This window comes from Zalophus californianus, chromosome 2 (genome assembly GCF_009762305.2).
Source record: "Zalophus californianus isolate mZalCal1 chromosome 2, mZalCal1.pri.v2, whole genome shotgun sequence".
NCBI classification, from domain to species: Eukaryota; Metazoa; Chordata; class Mammalia; order Carnivora; family Otariidae; genus Zalophus; species Zalophus californianus.
This window is the reverse complement of record NC_045596.1, coordinates 162,417,230-162,438,987: the sequence shown is the minus strand read 5'-3', so window position 1 is coordinate 162,438,987 and position 21,758 is coordinate 162,417,230. Positions and strand designations below refer to the sequence as shown.

The following is a 21,758-nucleotide window of genomic DNA, read 5'->3' as shown; positions in this document are numbered from 1 at the left end:
TCCAAAGAAGATATATAAATGGTCCATAAGCATTTGATAATATGTTCAACATCACTGATAATTAAGGAAATACAAATCAAAATCACTATGAGATACCACCTTATACCTGTTATGATGGCTACTATCAACTCAAAAGAAAATAAGTGTTAGCAAACATGTGGAGTAAAGGAACTCTGTGTACCATCTGAGAAAATGTAAAATGGCATAGCCATCTATGGCAAGCAATTTCTCAAAAAGTTTAAAAAAGAATTACCAAAAAAAAAAAAAAAATACCGTATGTTCCAGCAACTGTATTTCTGAGTATATCCCCAAATTCTTTGTTTAACTTTAATTTAGTTAATATATACTGTAATATTACTGTCAGGGATAGAATTTAGTGATTCATCAGTTGCATAAAACAGCCAGTACTCATTACATCAAGTGCCCTCCTTAATGTCCATCACCCAATTACCCCTTCCCCCCACCTCCCCTCCAGCAATCTTCAGTTTGTTTCCTAGAATTAAGGGTCTCTTATGGTTTGCCTCCCTCTCTACTGTCATTTTATTTTTCTTTCCCTTCCTCTATGTTTATCTGTTTTGTTTCTTAAGTTCTGCAAATGAGTGAAGTCCTGTGGTATTTGTCTTTCTCTGACTGACTTATTTCACCTAGCATCATACCCTCTAGTTTCATCCACATTGTTGCAAATGGTAACATTTCGTTCTTTTTGATGGCTGAGTAATATTCCATTGTTTATACATACCACTTCTTTATCCGTTCATCTGTCAGTGGACTTCTGGGCTCTTTTCATTTATTGGCTACTGTGGATATTCCTGCTATAAACACTGGGGTGCATGTGCCCCTTCAAATCACTACATTGTATCCTTTGGATAAATACCTAGAAGTGCAATTGCTGGGTCTTAGGGTAGTTCTGTTTTCCACAAAGTAATTGAAAGCGAAGACTCAAGATGTTTTTATACCCATGTTCTTAGCAACATTATTCAGAGTAGCCAAAGTGTGGAAGCAGCCCATGTCCCTTGACAGATGAATGCTTAAACAAAATGGATAAGCACATACACATATACATACATACAGACATACATAGACACAATGGAATACTAGCCTTTAAAAGGAAGAAAATTCTGAAACATGGTACAACATGGATGAACCCTTAGGACACTATACTAAGTGAAAGAAGCCAGTTATAAAAAGACAAAAACTATGATTTCACTTACATGAGGTGTACCTATAGTAGTGAAATTCATAGAGACAGAAAATGGAATGGTGGTTGCCAGTGGCTGGGAGAGGAAGGAATGAGAAGCTGTTACTTAGCCAGTATAGAATTTCAGTTTGGGATGATGAACAATTCTGGAGATGTATGGTTGTTTCGGTTTCACAGTGATGTGAATGTACTTAATATCACAGAACTGTAGCATTTTTATGTTTAGTGTATTTTACTACAACTTAAAAAAAAGGAAATGCATGTATAAATGTGAATACTGGAAGTGCTTCACTTTTTCTGCCTGGTGAACTTATATTTATTGTCCAACTCCAATATCACATTCTTCGTGATGATTTCACATTGAGTGCAATTGAGTAATACTCCAGTTTTGCTCTAGAAAATGTTTTGCTTTTCTTTCAACTGTTACTTCTGTCTGTGCCCCAACACACACACACACATACTCAGACTCACACACTCACACACTCATACTCATACACACACACACACACACACACACACACACACACACAAGCCCCACCAATTTATATTTTATTTCAGTATTTGAATGCCACATAACTGAGGCCTTTCAAGATAATGTAGTTTTCAAGTTTGGTTCCAGCTTAACTACTTTGTTAAAACTGAAACTCCACTTGATGAAACTTACCAAATGAGGTATTTCAAAATCTGGTTGGTGTCTGGGTCAATATAATGATACTCAGCTTTTGTAAATTTTATGAAGCAGTTGTTTTCCATTCTTTGTGAAATTACACTGAAATACAAGACTCCAATGAATTTGTTTGATTTCTTATCTAATTTTTGTTTCATAGTAAATCACCTGTCATAAGTAAGACAGAATATAGGAAATTCATGATTTACGGTTGACCTTTAGAAAGAACATAGAAGTTAGAAAGGTTATCCACTATCAGCACAAGAGCTTTTGTCATTCTTGAAATGAACTGCACTGCTAAGTAGTGGACTTAGACCACCGATGAGTTTATACACTTGTTTACTGAGAGAACAGATTCATGTGAAGAAGGGGTGGGGGGGAGTTGTAGGTTGTAAGGTTTTGAGATGTCTGGAATCTCAGTAGAAAATAGTACACTCTGAGTCTTTTTAAAAATATTCAGGTATGAAACATTCTTTTCACAATCAAGACTGAGAATCCTGTTGTGTCTCCATTTTACTTTAACAAAGTATCATCATCCTGAAAATTTTTCAGTGGTTCACTATACACAGGAATGTCCTATTTAGGTGGGCTTTTTTCTGTAGAAATGAGCTAACTTTATTTATAGAATTATTTTTATCAGAATATTAATTTATATCTTCTCCTGTATACAGTGAAAATAATCTCCCTTATGGGGAAGCACTGGCATTTATGATAAACTATAAAAACAATGAAACCCTACAATGATCCAGTCAGGAATCCAGGTATAAAGTGATTGGTTCCTATTTTCTGCCAATTCCGTGTCTCAAATGAAGCCTGACACAGGTTCTTCTGGGGACTAGGGAGATATGAGAAGAAGGGTACGCATAATAGAGAAAGAGGGTATACTGCAGGGGTGGTTGTTAGGGAAGGAGAAGATCTTCACATTATTATCTGATACTGCTTCCATGCTAGAAGTCCCAGCCAGCACAGATCCATGTATATTTAAGCCCCCAAAATAGCCTCCACCAGATGGAGCCAATCTGAATCTCAGACTAAAGTAGGTTTTTACTTTCGGAGCTTGACAAGATCATTTCATTAATTTTCAAAATATCAAGAATACTTGTTTTGCAGGATTGAATATTTTCAGCCTTCACTTATTTTCAGGGTTTTACTGAGCTGTACTGTTTTGAACATTTTTTAATTACTGTTGTCCCATTGTTGTTTTTAATACTCAAATATCATAGAATATTTAAGCTGCTCTAACAACAGACCTGCCTAAAAGAAATCTAATGCGAGCCACATATGTAATTTTAAAATTTTTAGTACCATATCCTAAAAGTAATAAGAATTCAATGAAATTGATTTCATACTGTATTTTTAATTTAATCCAGTGTATACAGAATATTATTTCAATATGTAAACAGAAAAAAAAAACTTACTGAAACATTTCCTCCCCTCTTTTGTACTGAGTCTTGAAGTTTGTTGTGTATTTTTTCACTTACTGCACATCTCAATTTGGATTATCCACATTTCAAGTTCTCAATAGCTGTAGTGGCCAGTGCTACCATATTAAACATTGTAACTCTATAAGCTTCTTTTTGTTGATGTTTATATAGAGAAAAATCATAATTGCAGCCCTAAAACTCAGTACCACATTTTATTATTTTTTTGAGATTTTATTGATTTACTTGACAGAGAAAGAGCACAAGTATGCAGAGTGTCAGGCATACAGGGAGAGAGAGAAGCAGGCTCCCCGCTGAGCAGAGAGCCTGATGCAGGGCTCAATCCCAGGCCCCCAGGATCATGACCCGAGCCAAAGGCAGACACTTAACTGACTGAGCCACCCAGGTGCCCCTCAGTACAACATTTTAAACAATACATGCAGAAATTCTGTACTTCTGAAACAAATAATGCAATATATGTTAAGAAAAAAAAAAGAAGAAGAAGATAGCAGGAGGGGAAGAATGAAGGGGAGTAAGTCGGAGGGGGAGATGAACCATTAGAGACAATGGACTCGAAAAACAAACTGAGGGTTCTAGAGGGGAGGGGGTGGGGGGATGGGTTAGCCTGGTGATGGGTATTAAAGAGGGCACGTTCTGCGTGGAGCACTGGGTGTTATGCACAAACAATGAATCATGGAACACTACATCAAAAACTAATAATGTAATGTATGGTGATTAACATAACAATAAAAAATTATTTTAAAAAATCAAATAACATTACAATTGAAGGTCAGTCATGTAGTCATTTTGAAAACTGTGCCCAACTGTCAGTAAAGAATTATCTTGGACTAGGATGTCGCTGGATTTGTTTGTTTAAAGACACAGTTATTGGGGTGCCTGGGTGGCTCAGTCAGTTAAGTGTCCGACTATTGGTTTCCACTTGGGTCATGATCAGCCCCGAGTCTGGCTCCACAATGGATGAGGAGTGTACTTGAGATTCTTCACCCCCCCCCACCCTCCCACTAATCAGGTACACGCTCTCTCTCTCTCTCTCAAATATTTAAATAAATAAAATCTAAAAACACAGTTATTTGGTGGTATGGATGCAATATCTTATTTTATTTTATTTTTAAGATTTTATTTATTTAGTTGACAGAGAGAGACACAGTGAGAGAGGGAGAAGCAGCAGGCTTCCCGCTGAGCAGGGAGCCTGATGCAGGGCTCAATCCCAGGACCTTGGGATCATGACCTGAGCTGAAGGCAGACGCTTAACCACTGGGCCATCCAGGTGCCCCTGGAAGCAATATTTTAAGCACCTTATATTTTTTGTGAATGATTACTGTGTATATATATATATATATATATATATATATATGTATATATATATATATATATATAGGCGTTTTTACTGCCCTTTAGACACTTCTTAGGAAATTATTTGAGATTGACATATAATACACTATTATCACTTTTTTCTCTTGCAAGGACTAGGAAATAGATCCCCATTTTGCATTTTTTGACCAAACATTGATTTCCAGAAATGAATTACTTGCATTAAGTGGGACAGGACTTGGATGCTAACTCTTGAGTACAGTGCTTTTCAAATTGTGTTTATGTTGACTGAAGTTGAAGGCTTTTTCATAGTGCTTCAGGAGTTTAAAAGAATTTGAGTCTACATTCATTTTAAATAGTGTTTCAAACTTTTCAGCTTAAAATACAAAATGCCTTACATGTACTAAATTTTTATACATTTAAACATCATCATATTTCTTTTATATATCTCAGAATAATGTTCTGCTGCTATCTCACTTTTCTGTTAAAAAGTACTCTGTTCTTGAGGTAGGCAACTTAAAATAAAAACTTTATCTTTTATGCCACTTTTTCATATGAATCAGAATTTTCACAAAACTGTAACCATCCAAAGTACAAAATTAGAATGCTGAGGCTAACCACACTGATACACAGTCCAAGTTTTATAAATTGTGTGTTTGTAAAAAACCATTCCAAAAAAAAAATTGTAAAAAGTTCCACCTTTCCAATTGATAATGCTTTATAATAAATATTATACATTAAAATTTATAAAGCAGAATTACACTTCATCAACTTCATACTCAGATTTTGTTTAGTTTACTCCCTCCAAAAGATTAATTTGCTTAAAAAACAAGCTTGTAAAGAATGTATATAGTAGTGTTCCTTATAGTTCTTTATTTCTAAAATAATTAACATAATTCCCGGGATAATCATTCTGTTTTTTTCTGCTCACAGCTCAAACTCCCCAAAATTAGTAATGCCCAAATATTAAGGACAGATTTATGAATAAATTTTGAAGTCAAGCAGTTAACAGTCCATTAACTCTTATTTAATCTGTATCCTATTTTCCTCCTTCAAAATGAGAAAATAGTACTTTGAGTATGATCATCTTAAAATACCACTGCATAGATAAAGAAAAACTAACATTTACTGTTATTTTTGTCTTGTACTTAATAACTTAAAGCAATCAAAATTGCTTTAGAAATAACCATGTGTGTCATGTGCTCTCTTTTAGAAATGTGGCTTATTCACATTAAAAATCTATTTAATATAATCAAAATTTCAAAATTTATATTTCTGATGACTACCAAATGTAATAATATAGAATGGTATGGTGAGAAAACTAAGTCTAATTTTTATAAGCACTTTGTAAATAGATAAAACTAGAAAGGAGATATCATTTTTTCAGGTAGATATATTTTGGCTTGCTCACATCAGAATTTACTTTGTATCATCAGTTGCACAAACAAAAAATGATGTAAGACACTACACAGAATGAAGTGATATTCAACAAGCAATATTTGACTTGTGAACCTGCAATTCTTTTTTTTAATACAGGGGATTACTTTTTGTTTTTCAAATGAATCCAAATTTATAACTTACCAGTATTAAATCATAATAGTAACAGAATAATCTATTTGAATAGTAGGAATCTTCCTTCTGGATTGATTCCAAACTATGAAAGATCTGTAAAACTATTATTATTTTATTATCATGATGGTGTTTACAAACGCAAGTAATTTTTCATTATAAAAATAAAACCTAGAAACTGGAAGTTACCCAGATAACTTTCAAAAGAGAAATTAAAAAAATATCTTGAGACAAATGAAAATGGAAGTACAACATATCAAAACTTAAGGGATGCATGAAAAGCAATTCTCAGGGGGAAGTTTATAGCAATAAATGCCTACATTAAGTAAATAAACAACCTAATTTTATACTTCAAAGTATTAGAAAAAGAAGTACAAACCAAACCCCAAATTAGAAGAAAAAAGGAAATAATAAAGGTCAGAGTGGAAATAAATAGTCTAAAAAAGACAACAGAAAAGATCAATGAAACAAAGAGTTCAATTTTTGAAAAGATAAGCAAAATAGACAGACTTAAGAAAAAAAGAGGACTTGGGGCACTTGGGTGGCTCAGTCATTAAGCATCTGCTTTCAACTCAGGTCATGATCCCAGGGTCCCCGGATCAAGCCCCGCATTTGGCTCCCTGCTCCAGGGAAGCCTGCTTCTCCCTCTCCCATTCCCCCTGCTTGTGTTCCCTCTCTCGCTGTGTCTCTCTCTGTCAAATAAATAAATAAAATCTTTAAAAAAGAAAAAAAAAGTGGAAAGTAAAATTGGAAATGGAGCACATTACAACTGATAACACAGAAAATACAGTCATTCATAAAAGACTACTATATGCCAACAAATTAGACAACATAAAACAAAAAAAGGATAAATTCCTAGAAATGACCACCCTACCAGGACTAAATCATGAAAAATTAGAAAAACTGAACAGACAAATTACTAATAAGGAGATTGAATCAGCATTCCTCCCAAAAAGTAAAAATCCAAGACCTGATGTTTTCACTGGTGAATTCTACCAAACTTCAAAGAAGAATTAATGCCAATCCTTATCAAACTATTCCAAAAAAAAATAAAGAGGAGGGAACACTTTCAAATTACATTACCCTGATACCAAAGCCAGACAGGGATACAGCAAAAAAGGCCATATCACTGATGAACACAGATGCAAAAGATCCTCAATAGACTAGCAAACTGAATGTAACAACATATTGAAAAGATCATACTCCATGATCAGGTGGGGTTTATTCCAGAGATGCAGGGATGTTTTGACATCCACAAATCAATAAATGTGATGTACCACATGATCAAGTTTAAGTATAAAAACTATATGATTGTCTCAGTAGACTCAGAAAAAGCATTTGACAATATTTAACATCCTTTTATGATAACTCTCAACAAACGAGGTAGGGAGAGGATGTATCTCAACGTAGTAAGGGCTGTTTGTGACAAGCCCATAGCGTATATTCTATTCAGCACTGAAATGCTAAAAGCAGTTCCTCCAAGATCAGGAACATTGGCCAAGGATACCCACTCTCAACATTTTATTCAACATAGTACTGGAAATCCTAGCCAGAGGAGTTAGATAAGAAAAAGAAATACAAATCAAAAAGAAGGAAGTAAAATTACCTCCGTTTGCAGATGACATGGTATTATATATAGAAAACCCTATAGAGTTCAACAGAAACACTATTAGAATTAATAAATGAACTCAGTAAAGTTGCAGAATATAAATTAATGTACAAAAATCAGCTATGTTTCTATATATAAACAATGAACTATCAGAAACAGATTTTAAGTAAACCCCATGTACAGTAGCATCCAAAGCAGTAAAATACTTAGGAATAAATTTAATGAAGTGAAAGGCTGTACACTGAAAACTATAAGACACTGATGAAAGAAATTGAAGAGGGCACAAAAAAATGGGAAAAGTATTTTGTGTTTATGGATTGGGATAATATTGTTAAAGTGTCCATACCAGCCAAAGCAGTCTACAGATTCAATGAAATCCCTATCAAAATTGCAATACCATTTTTCACAGAAATAGAACAAAAAATCCTAAAATTTGTGTGGAACCACAAAAGACATCAAATAGCCAAATCAATCTTTTTTTTTTCCTTTTTTAAATTTTATTTTTTATTATTTTTCATCATGATAAGTATACTTTTCTTTGCTCTCTGTATGATTGATTGATTTGGTTTCAGGAGTAAAAGTTAGTGATTCATTACTTACAGATAACACCCAAGGCTCATCATAGCAAGTGCCCGCCTTAAATACCCATCACCCATTTAACCCATCCCACACCCACCTCCCTCCATCAGCCTTCAGTTTTTTCTCTGTTGTTAAGGGTGTCTTATGATTTGCTTCCCTCTCTGTTTTTTTTTTTCTTCCCATATGTTCATCTGTTTTGTTTCTTAAATTCCACATGAGTGAAATCATATGGTGTTTGTCTTTCTCTGACTTATTTCACTTAGCATAATTCTCTCTAGGTCCATCCACATCATTGCAAATGGCAAGATTTCATTCATTTTTATGGCTGAGTAATATTCCATTGTATATGTATACCACCTCTTCTTTATCCATTCATCAGTCAGTGGACACTTGGGCTACTTCTATAATGTGGCTACTGTAAATAATGCTGCTATAAATGTTGGTGTTCATGTATATCTTTGAATTAGCATTTTTGTATCCTTCAGATAAATACCAGTAGTGCAAATGTTGGATCACAGGATAGTTCTATTTTTAACTTTTTGAGGAACCTCCATACTCTTTACAATGGCTGCACCAGTTTGCATTTCCACCAGCAGTGCACGAGTGTTCCCCTTTCTCCACATCTTCACATCCTTGCCAACACCTGTTGTTTCCTGTGTTGTTGATTTCAGCTATTCTGACTAGTATGAGGTGATACCTCATTGTAGTTTTGATTTGTATTTTCCTCATGATGAATGATGTAACCATCTTTTCATGTGTCTTTTGGCCATCAGTTTGTCGTCTTTGGAAAAATGTCTATTCATGTCTTCTGCCCATTTTTCAATTGGATTATTCTTTTATTGGGTGTTGAGTTTTATAAGTTCTTTACATATTTTGGATACTAAGCCTTCATCAGATATGTCATTTGCAAGTATCTTCTCCCATTCCATAGGTTTCCTCTTAGTTTTATTGATTGTTTCCTTTGCTGTGTGAACATTTTTATTTTGATGTAGTTCGAATAGTTTATTTTTGCTTTTGTTTCCCTTGCCTCTGAGACGTATCTAGAAAAATGTTGCTATGGCCAATGTCAGAGAAGTTACTGCTTGTACCCTCTTCAAGGATTTTTATGATTTCAAGTCTCACATTTAGGTCTTTAATCTCTTTTGAGTTTATTTTTGTGTATGGTATAAGAAAGTGGTCCAGTTTCATTCTTCTGCGTGTAGGTGTCCAGTTTTCCCAACATCATCTGTTGAAGACTGTCTTCAGTCAACAAAACTAAAAGGTAACCTATGGAATAGGAGAAGATATTTGTAAATGGCTTAACTAATAAAGGGTTAGCATCTAAAATATATAAAGAACTTACAAAACTCAAAACCCAAGAAACAAATAATCCAGTTTAAAAATGGGCAGAAGTCATAAGTAGACATTTTTCCAAAGAAGACATACAGATAGCCAGCAGATATGAAAAGATGCTTAACCTCATTCATTATCAGGGAAATGCAACTCAAAACCACAATGTGATGATTACCTCACACTTGTCAGAATAGCTAAAATTAACAACACAGGAAAGAACAGCTGTTGGTGAGGATGTGGAGAAAGGGGAACCCTCTTGCACTGTCAGTGGGAATGCAAACTGGTGCAGCCACTCCAGAAAACAGTATCAGTGTTCCTCAAAAAGTTAAAAATAGAACTACTCTATCACCCAGCAATGGCAGTACTTGGTATTGACCCAAAAGAAACAAAAATACTAATTGAAAAGGTTACCCGCACACATATATTGCAGGATTATCTGCAATAGCCAAATTATGGAAACAGCCCAAGTGTCCATGACTGATGAATGGATAAAGAAGTTGTGGGGTGTGTGTGTGTGTGTGTGTGTGTGTGCGCGCGCGCGCACATGTGCATGTGTGTGTGGTGGAATATTACTCAACCATAATAAAGAATGAAATCTTGCCATTTGCAATGATGAGGATGGAGTTAGAGATTATTATGCTAAGCAAAATAAGTCAGTCAGAAAAAGACAAATACCATATGATTTCACTCATATGTGGAATCGACGAAACAAAACCAACCAAAGGAGAAGAAAAGACAGAGGGAGGAAAACCAAGAAGTAGACTCTTAACCATAGAAAACAAACTGATGGTTTACCAGAAGGGGAGGTGGATTGGGAGATGGGTTAATAAATAAGTAATGGGGATTAAGGAGTGCACTTTTGATGAGTACTAGGCAATGTACGGAAGTGTTGAATCACTGTATTGTATACTTCAAACTAATATTACACTGTGTGTGAACTAACTGGAATTTAAATAAAAACTTTTTGGAAAGACTGTCTTTTTCCCATTGTATATTCCTTCCTCCCTTGTTGAAGATTAATTGACCATATAGTTATGGATTCATTTCTGGGTCTTCTATAATGTTCTATTGATCTATGTGTCTGTATTTATGCCAGTACCCTAATGTTTTGACTATTACAGATTTGTAATATAACTTAACATCTAGAATTGTGATATCTCCACTTTTGTATTTTTCAAGATTGCTTTGGCTATTCGAGGTCTTTTGTGGTTCTATACAAATTTTAGGATTCTAGCTCTGTGAAAAATGCTGTTGTATTTGGTAGGGATTACATCAAATCTGTAGATTGCTGTGGGTAGTTTAGACATTTTCAATATTTGTTCTTTCAACCCATGAGCATGGAATGTCTTTCCATATCTTGATATTGTCTTAAATCTCTTTCATCAGTATTTTATAGTTTTCAGAGTACAGTTCTTTCATCTCTTTAGTTATATTTGTTCCTAGGTATCTAACTTTTTCACACAATTGTTAATGGGATTTTTTCTTGATTTTTCTTTTTGCTTCTTCATTATTATAGTATAGGAATTCAGCAGATTTCTATACATTGATTTTGTATCCTGCAGTGTTACTGAATTCACTTATAAGTTCTAGTGATTTTTAGGTGGAGTCTAGGATTTTCTATTTTTGTTTCTGGTCATATGCAAATACTGAAAGTTTTACTTCTTCCTTACCAATTTGGATGCATTTTATTTCTTTATGTTGTCTAATTGCTATGGCTAAGACAGTACTATGTTGAATAAAAGTGGTGAGAGTGGACATCCTTGTCTTGTTCCTCACCTGAGTGGAACAGTTCTCCCTTTTTCCCCATTGAGTATGATATTGGATGTGGGTTTTTTATATAAAGCCTTTATTATGTTGAAGTATGTTCTGTCTAGACCTACTTTGCAGAGGATTTTTATCATGAACGGATGTAGTACTTTGTCAGATGCTTTTTCTGCATCCATTGAAATGTGGTTTTTATCCTTTCTGTATTGCTGTGACATCCGTTTGGTTGTTTTGGAAATACTGAACCACCTTGCATCCTGGGAATAAATCCCACTTGATCAGGTGTATGATTTTTTTTTTTTTTTGAGAGAGAGTATGCACACACATGGGTGTAGGGCAGAGGGAGAGAATCTTTGTGCAGACTCCCCCTAAGCATGGACCGCCCCCCACCAATGCAAGGCTCAGTCTCACGACCCATGTAACACCTGAGCCAAAACCAAGAATCAGACACTTAAAAAACTGAGCCACAACCCCTGGTATGTAATATTTTTAATGTTTTGTTGGATTTGGTTTGCTAAGATTTGTTGAGGAGTTTTGCACCTATATTCATGAGAGAGATTGGCTTGTAGATCTCTTTTTTTGTGGTGTCTTGGCAAGCAGCCTTGAAAAAGAACAAAGCTGGAGGCATCATAAGTCCTGACTTCAAACTATACCACAAATCTATAATAATCAACACAGTATGGTACTGACATAAAAAAAAAAAAAAACAGACACACAGATCAATGGAACAGAATAGAGAACCCAGAAATAAACTCACAGAAATTTGTTCAATTGATTTTTGACAAGGCAGCCAAGAATAGATAATGGGGAAAAGATTGTCCCCTCAATAAGTGGTTTTAGGAAAACTGAATATCCACATGGAAAAGAATGAAAATGGACCTCTTATCTTCTACTTCACACAAAAATCAACTCAAGTTGGATTAAATCTTTGACTATAAGCCCTGAAGCCATAAAACCCCTAGAAGAAAACATAAAGAGCAAGCTTCTAGACATTGGTCTTGACAATAATTTTTAAATTTAGGAACAAGAACAAAAATTAGTGGGACTACATCAAACTAAAAAGTTCTACACAATGAAGGAAACCATTAACAAAATAAAAAGGCAACCTACTAAATGGGAAAAGACATTTACCCTGTTGGTGTGAATGTTAACTGCTACAGTCACTATGGCATATAGCACTGAGGCTCCTCAAAAAACTAAAAACAGAACTACCTGGTGCACCTGGGTGGCTCAGTCGGTTAAGCATCTGCCTTCAGCTCAGGTCATGATCCAGCGTCCTGGGATTGAGCCCCATGTCAGGCTCCCTGCTCAGCAGGGAGTCTGTTTCCTCCCTCTTCCTCTGTCCTCGCTTCTCTCTCTTGTGTGCGCACTCTCTCTCTCAAATAAATATAATCTTTTTTAAAAAAGTAGAACTACCAGTAATCCCACTTCTGAATATATAAAGGAAACAAAATAATTATCTGAAGGAATAACCTGTACTCTCATGTTTATAGCAGAATGGTTTACAATAGCCAAAGTATGGAAAAAACCTAAGTGTCTGTCTACAGATGAATGGATAAAGAAGATGAGGTATATATACATGATGGAATATTATGCAGCCTCTAAAAAAGAATGAACTCTTGTCATAGGCAGCAAACATGAATGAATCTGGAGAGCATTATGCTAACTGAATTAAGTTAGACATCGAAAGATAAATACTACATAGTATCACTTGTGGTATTGTGATATCTGGGATTTTTTTTTAAGTTGAATTTATAGCAATGGAGAGTATAAAAGTCATTTTCAGGCATTGAGGTGTGGGGGAAGTAAGGAACAGCTGGTAAAAGTATGTAAGATGGTTATAAGTTATAAGATAGAGGAGATCTGAGGAAATAATGTATAGTGACTACAGTTGATAACACTGTTGAATAATTGAAAGTTTCTGAGTAGAACTTAAATGTTTTCACACAAAAAATATTTGTATATACATATATATAAATATGTAAAGTGATGGGTGTGTTAACACAATGAAGTGACTTTTTTCATGATGTATATGTATATTAAATCCTCATACTGTATACTTTAAATATCTCACATTAAATTGTCAATTAAAAAAATTAATAAAGCAACATACAAGAGGAAATGTAATCCATATAATAACAAATTGTAATTTTTCAGGATTTTTGCAATATCCAGAAGATATTTCCTGAACATCAATAGTGACCATTAATTTTAAATAAATTAATAAATAACTAAATCTCTTACATTGCATAAATCAGTTATTCCAGAGGGAGAGGAAGACGGCAGCAGAGTAGGAGGACCCTAGACTAATGTTGTTCCATGAACACAAACTAGGTAGCTATCAAATCCTAAGTAACCCAGAAATTGACATGAAGACTGACAGAACAAACTCCACAACTAAAGGAAGAGAAGACATTGAATACGGTAAGGAGTGCAGAGAAGTGATTTGGGGGAGAAACAGATGCCAGGTGCTACAGAGGGGAGAGAAGTGTGGTTGTAGAGAAGGATAAAAGAGGAGCACACAGGGGAACACACAAGGAGAACCCAAAGCCATTGGTTTGGAAGACAAGAGGGGCTGGATTTTATGTATTCTTACCATCAGAGGGGCTTAGAGCCTGGAGTTTTAAAGGTCAGCAGGCTTGCCTGGCATAGAGACTAGAAGGCACTGTGCTGCTCCTGAAGAGAAGGCAGGCAAACAAAGCAGAGGGAACTAGACAGCATTATGCTAAGCAAAATAAGTCAGTGAGGGAAAGGCAAATACCATATGATTTCACTCATATGTGGAATTTAAGAAACAAAACAAATTAATAAAGGGACAAAAAAAGGAAACAAACCAAGAAACAGTCTCTTAAGTGTAGAGAACAAACTGATGGTTACTAGAAGGGAGGTGGGTGGGCAGATGGGTTAAAGAGGTGATGGGGATAAAGGAATGCAGTTGTTGTGATGAGCACCAGGTGATGAAGTGTTTAATCACTATGTTGTACAAACTATTACACTGTATGTTCACTAACTGGAATATAAAAACTTTAAAAAAATGTATTAAAAATCAGTTGTTCTTCAGTAAAGTTGGGAGCAGGGAGACAAATGGATAAGCAAAATAAATATGGTATACCACAAAATGAAATAGTACTTAGCAATAAAAAGAAACAAACTATTGATTTGCACAATATGGATGAATCTTAAATTTAATTTGCTGAGTAAAAGAAACCAGTTTTATGCCATTTTGAGAAAGGGAAATCTATAGGGATGGAGGACATCAGTAATTTTCAAGAATTGGTAGGGGAAAGGAATTAACTAAAAGAGGAACGCAGGTGGCAATTTTCTATATACAGTGAACACATCTAGTACCTAGATTTGGTTTCTAAATACCGTTGTCCAGCAAGAAGAACGGAACTTCTTGGAGACATTTCTTCCAGGGTCGACATAAGGAAAATTTAAGATGAGCTTAGAAGCATCTTCTTGTGGTACCTAAAAGAAGTGCTTAAAAAACAAAAAAGGAAAAAGAGGGAGGCATGTTCAAAGGAGACAGAAGCCTCCTTGATAGAACTACTAGTGGCCAAAGCTGAAAAAAATGGAGCAATAAATTTAATAATGATAGTATTTTATTATAATGCAAAAGAATAAGATTATATCCATGTGTCCATACTTACAGAAGAATTGCAATTACTAATGTAGAACAAATGAGGGAAATAAAAAAACACCATTAGAGCAGCACAATAATAATTGTCATAGGCAAGATCCACTGATGAATGCTCATATTAGTGTTCTGAAGTTTAAGGAGAAACAGGCTATTTTCATAGTCACAAATTTTCCCCAAAACATTTACAAAAGAAAATTGTAACATTACAGAATAGAAACTTGTCAGACAGCACCTTAACCAAGTAATCAAGGTTAATATCACTGGTCATAAAACATATATACCCTCATCTGATGCCCTGAGAGGGTCCATCAGTATGATATCCTTCCCAAAAATGTACAACCTCAATCTAATCAAACAAACCTAAATTGGGGATATTCTGTAACATAACTGGCCAGTTCTAATACTCTTCTAAATGTCAAGGTCATGAAAGACGAGGAAGGAGTGAGGTTCTGTTGGTGACTGGAGAAAACTAAGAAATCATAACAACTACATGCACTGTGGGATCATGGATAGGATCCTGGAACAGAAAAAAAAAATAGTGAAAAAATTGGTAAAGTCTGAATAAAGCCTTAAGTTTAATTCATAGTATTGGATTATTGCTTTCTTCATTTTGAAATTTTTACTATGGTTATATAAGTTGTTAACATTAGGGGGAACTGGGTAATGGGCAGATGGGAATGTATGTACTATCTTTACAAATCTAAAATCTCAAAATTAAAAATTAAGTATAGATGTCTAAGGGCCCAGTGTTGTTTTTATATATCTCACGATAATCAAATAGCAGTGGAGAAAAAAAAGACTATTTTAATTTGATCACCAAATAAACACTTTGATTATTATTAATTTTCTGGTTTCTTTTAAATATATTTTGGTTGTGATTATTTTGACTTTTTAATAAAAATATTCACTAATCAATCTAATAAGCATTTAAACCAGAGGTGATTGAGGAAATTGAACAGGTGAACTAAGACAAATGCTCTTAATTTGGTGCTGTTTTTTAGCAGTATATCAGAGTTTATTAATTTTCTTCTTCTCTTCATTCCTCTTTATTAATTGAATGTAACCATCCATTTTCTGCCTCCTTCATACTTAATGTACATTAGAATCTCAGAGTTAAATTTGCCCTCCTTGAAGGATCAGAGATTTTTTTTTTAAGATTTTTTATTTATTTGGGGTCAAGGGGAGAGCAGAACGGGGGGGGGAGGAGCAGAGGGAGAGGGAGAAACAGGCTTCCTGCTGAGCAAGGAGCCAGATGTCGGGCTCAATCTCAGGACCTTGAGATCATGACCTGAGGCCAAGGCAGACACTTAACCAACTGAGCCACCCAGGCACCCCGGAACAGAGATTTTAAAAAAGATTGGCCAATTAAAGGTTTTCTCAGTGGCTGTGAGGGTGCCCCACACTTTTATGGCAGTTGGCAAAGTAGTCGCTATAAGATGCCAAAGCACTGTGGATAACACCACCATCCTACCTCATTAATAGCTTTACCGGGGGTTTCAGTATAAGAGAATTAACTGTTATTTGGCAGCTATCATTCAATATTATTCATTGGACTGAATCTATAATTATTTGTTGTATTCTGTATACTTGGCAATGTGCTAAACCATGTAGAAATCAAAAATCAAAATCAAAATCATGATCTCTACCAAAGAATCCCCACTCTTTTGAAAGAGGACAGACATGAAGGCTCTGTAGTGGGTAGAAAGAGCAAAGGCTTTAGAGATTGTTCATATCCTTACTATCTTTCTTTGATTACTAGATCTGTGTCCTTGGGCATTTATTTAAACTCCCTTGAGTTTGTTTCCTTATCTCTAATATGGGATACTAATGTCATTCTTAGAAAATTGTTATGATCATTAATACCTGGCACATAGACACATAGTAAATGATGCCTGTTATTACAGTTTTTGTTATCAAGACTGATAGACTACTGGAAAACATGGTAGTTTATTACACAAAATAACTTTGTTCATTGAGTATTATGTTAGGTGCTCAATCTGTGTTTTCTCCCTTTAGAGATGATGAAGAGAAAAAAAAATCTCCATCCGAAGGTACTGATGAGAAGGCTAATGGGACACATCCAAAGACCCTCAGTCGTATTGGGAGCACTACCAACCCATTCTTAGACATTCCTCATGACCCAAATGCTGCTGTGTACAAAAGTGGATTCTTGGCTCGGAAGATCCATGCAGATATGGATGGAAAGAAGAGTAAGCACAATTTGTTGTCATTGTCTGTTTGGTTTATTTCATCTTGAGGCCCAAAATGTAAAGTGAATTTATTTGAAGTAAAGTCAAGGATGAAGAAAAATTATATTAGGTTTATCTAGAGAAGTATTAACTGAAGTTTGATGAAGCCTCTAACCCTAAGTCAGAAATCCATTGTGGCACCTGCTCTTCTCCAAGTAGAATTATAGAACTTCAGAAATGGAAGACGTCTTACAGATTATTCATTTCCAATCTTTTATTCATTTATTTACTCTTGCCTTCAACAAATAATTCTGGGTACTTAACTGTATACTAGACATCAAAAATGTAGCAGCAAATGGGATGGGCAAGGTCCCTGTCTTCATGGAGTTTACATCTCTGGTGGTTGAGGGGAAGAGTGAATTTATAACACAGCATAATCAATAATGTAAGATCCCACAGACAAGGAAGGCAAGGAATGGCATTCTGCACACATTTGGAGGGATTGGCCTTTATGGGAGATGGATAGGTGTTTCGTAGGCAAGCATGGTATAATTAGTACTGGAAAATTAAAGGAGTCCCATCTGACGGTTCTGTGAGGTATGAGACATCGTTATCTACTGACAGGGGTAATAGTATTTGAGATTTGAAAGAAATGAAGTACATTTCTATGCTTAGAATAACCTATGCAGAAAGTGAAATAGCAATTTGATATAGTTGAACGGGCTAAGGTAAGCTAGTATGTATGCTCAGAATTAGTGGGTTAAACCATTAGGGTATTCCTACCTACCTAGAGACACAAATATGCACTGCTTGGATGGATAGTACCACTACTTCTGTCCGTGGCTGGGTACTTTGTTAGCACCTTCTTTTGGGTTACAGTCAAGAGAAATATTGTAATAGAGTGGCTTTGACACTGACTTATGATGCTGAGTATGTTTCTCAGTTTTTCCAAGTTCCTTAGGAGTACCTCTACCATATATCCTGTACAGTCTATATACTAGCCTATTAGACTACTAAATTTTCTCAAAGAGAATTGTTTCAGGACTCTTGTAGTGGCAAGTGACAGCAAGTCTAACTGGCTTAGAAAAAAAAAGGTCAAGGACACACTTAAAATGAAGAATGTTTCCAGGACCCTTTGTCCATTTCTGTCTCTGCATTATATTGCATGTCATCTTTACTCTTTGAAACAGGTTTCTTTTACATGGCTGGTTATATGATTATTAGCAGCACTTTAGAGCAAGTGTTCAATTTTGTCAACAAAAAGTATTCTCCTTCTTTCCTGATTGAATTTACTGTATTCTGGGCACAACCCTGATTTGTATGAGAGATGGAATACTGTAATTGTCAGCACTCACTTGGTCGAAATGCAAAGAGGGAAAGTTCCCTCAAGAATGAATAGGATACAGTTCTCATAGAAAGGGATTCTTTTTGGTGGACAAAGCACTAGATATTCATTTCTTTGTTGGCAGCATACACACACACCCTTTCTCCAGCCAGTTCAAGCAAAGCCTTTGGTAAACATAGTACCATTTTTCATTTATAACCACAGATATACTTATCTCTGTCCCACATGTCATGCCTAAGAGTGGCTCCCATCTCCAAGGTTTAAATTTGCTGGTCGGTGTCCATTTTCCCTAGGTAAGGATGTAAATTCACTCTATAGGCTAAATGAAAAATACAGAAATATTTGACAACTTTATATAAAGTTCCAGAAGCAAAGAGCAGAATAACTGCAGTTGAAAATACCAATTCAGGAAAGGCAAAAAAGGAAGCAAAACAGCAATCATTGGTTTGGTGTATTTTACTACATTCTGCAAAGTTAACCTACTTGAACATCTTTTCATTGATTCACTTCCTTAGCAATGGATTGACATAATTGATTAACTTATTTCAAAGAGTCCCCAGATTCATCTTACCAGTGAAATTTTCTTTCTTTCTTGTTTTCCTGGGACACTTCTAAGGATTATTGGAGAGAATTCCCTGGCTGGAAGCTCTACTCCCTTAGCTGACCACTGTATACGAGTATAGGTACAAAACCTGGGAGTTCCTTAGTAGTTGAGCCATCATAGACCTTCTCTATCACGCTAGATTTTCCTGCCAATATAACTCCTTTAAAGCCTTAGTTAACTCCTTTGAGAACTTCAGATTCATTAGGGCAGTTTTAAGTGTCATGGGATTTTTATCTTTTTAGCAACTTAAGAATTTCTGCCTAGGTGAGGCGCTCCCCCCAAAGACCAGCACAGGCCCCTGCGCACATCATGTCCCTAAAGCCTAGAGTGTTAAAAGTCAGCAGGTTTGGCTGGGATACAGCTCAGAAGGCACTACAGTGTTCCTGGAGAGAAGTCAGACAAACAACCAGGGGCAGACTGTAGAAACAGCAATCTGAAAAACACCTGAAACAAACAGTGGGGAGATTATTCATTCTTCTTGGCTTGCCTCCCTGAGAGACAGCATGCACAGATACTCCTCTCCAGGAACAGAGGAACTGGCTAGGTCCATTTCCTCTGCTACCCCGCAGCATAAACACAGAGCCACCTGCAGTAAGCAGCACAGTGCCCACACTGGATGTCTAACCTCCTTATACAAAGCTTCACATCCCTGCAATCTGGTAATACTGCCCTTCTCAGTGAAGCTTGCCTCAATCCCAGTGCCGCAGGCCCTTTCCTCAGAAGACCAGCAGAAGCCCTTGCCCACACCACAGCTGCTGACCAAAGAGTTCTGCATGGCTTCAGTTCAAGTGGAAGTATCAGTTCTCATTTAACACACAGACCAAAGTGAACCTAGTTAAAACATGCCACATTCTAGCCAAAGACCAAACACTTCCCACTGCAGGCAAGGAGAAGCCACTGCAGAAACTGGCCTGAAGGATACAGCAGCCAAAACACAGTAGCAGAGGGCATGCAGCACACACCAGAGACAGTATCTGAAGTACCGGGCCCTGGACCTATATGATCTCTTCTCCATAAAGCCATGACTATTAGGAGCGGGAAACATACAGGCTTTTCTAACACAGAGGAGAAGAGAGACTTAAGCAAAATGCCAGAGATCTAAGCAGAACAGATACAAGTAATATGACTGATGGGGAATCCAAAACAACAATTATAAGTATACTAGCTAGCTTGAGAAAAGAACAGAAGACCAGGGAGACCCTTACCACAGAGATAAAAGAGTAAAAAAACAGTCAGAAATGAAAAATTCAATAACTGAGATTCGAAACAATAAATGCAATGACCAAACAATGATGCAACAAACACAAGGATGGAAGAAGCAGAGGGCCAAAAAAGCGACATACAAGATAAAATAATGAAACATAAGCTGAACAAAAGAGAGAAAGAATTTTGCAATATGAGAATATACTTAGGGAATTCAGTGACTCCATCAAATGTAATAACATTCATATTCTAGGTATACTAGAGGAGGACAGAGAAAAGAGGACAGGGAATTTATTTCAGAAAATAATATGTGAAAATTTCCCTAATCTGGGAAAGGAAACAGGTATCCAGATCTGGGAAGCACCAAGAAATCCCATCAAAATTAACAAAAGCTGGGATGCCTGGGTGGCTCACTCAGTTAAGCATCTGACTCTTACATCTCGGGTCATGATCTCAGGGTCATGAGATTGAGCCCTGTGTTGTGCTCCGTGCTCAGCGGGGAGTCTGCTTGAGATTCTCTCTCCCTCTTCCTCTGCCCCTCCCCAACACTCTCTCAAATAAATAAATCTTTTAAAAAATCAAAAGCTGGCCAAGAACATGACATCGTAATTAAATTTTGTAAAATGTACTGATAAAGAGAAAAGTAGCAAGACAAAAAGAAGTCCCTAACTTACAAGGAAGACCCATCTCTCAACACAAATTTGGCAAACTAAGAGGGAGTGGCATGTTATATTCATAGTACTGAGTGGGAAAAATCTGCAGCCAAGAATACTCTATCTAGCAAGGAATAGAAGGAAAGATAAAGAGTTTCCCAAAGAAAAGCTAAAGGAGTTCATGGCCATTAAACCAGCCCTATGAGAAATATTAAAGAGGACTCTGAGTGGAAAAGAAAGACCAAAGTGACAAAGACAAGAACGTAATAGAGAAAATCTCCCAAAATAACAAAACAAGTAATAAAATGGCACTAAATACATATCTATCAATAATTGCTCTAAATGTGGGGTGCCTGGATGGCTCAGTTGTTATGCGTCTGCCTTCGGCTCAGGTCATGATCCCAGGGTCCTGGGATCAAGCCCCACATCAGGCTCCCTGCTCCTCGGGAAGCCTGCTTCTCCCTCTCCCACTCCCCCTGCTTGTGTTCCACCCCCCCGCTATGTCTCTTGTCAAATAAATAAATAAAATCTTTAAAAAAATAATTACTCTAAATGTAAATGAACTAAACACTCCAATCAGATACACAGTGTCAGAATGTATTAAAAAAAGAAGACCCATTTATATGCTGCCTACAAGAAATTAATTTTAGACC

The 21,758-nt window shown here is 36.0% G+C and overlaps 1 protein-coding gene across 8 annotated transcripts in view; it reads left to right on the top strand.

Annotated features, from left to right (window-relative positions):
- PSD3 (pleckstrin and Sec7 domain containing 3) overlaps window positions 1-21,758 on the top strand; it is a 706,647-nt gene that overhangs the window by 522,804 nt on the left and 162,085 nt on the right. For all 8 annotated transcript variants that reach the window (XM_027597421.2, XM_027597423.2, XM_027597424.2 and 5 more), the window contains one exon: window positions 17,128-17,321. In XM_027597421.2, the coding sequence (XP_027453222.1) occupies window positions 17,128-17,321 (194 nt within the window). The remainder of the gene's footprint in view (window positions 1-17,127; window positions 17,322-21,758) is intronic.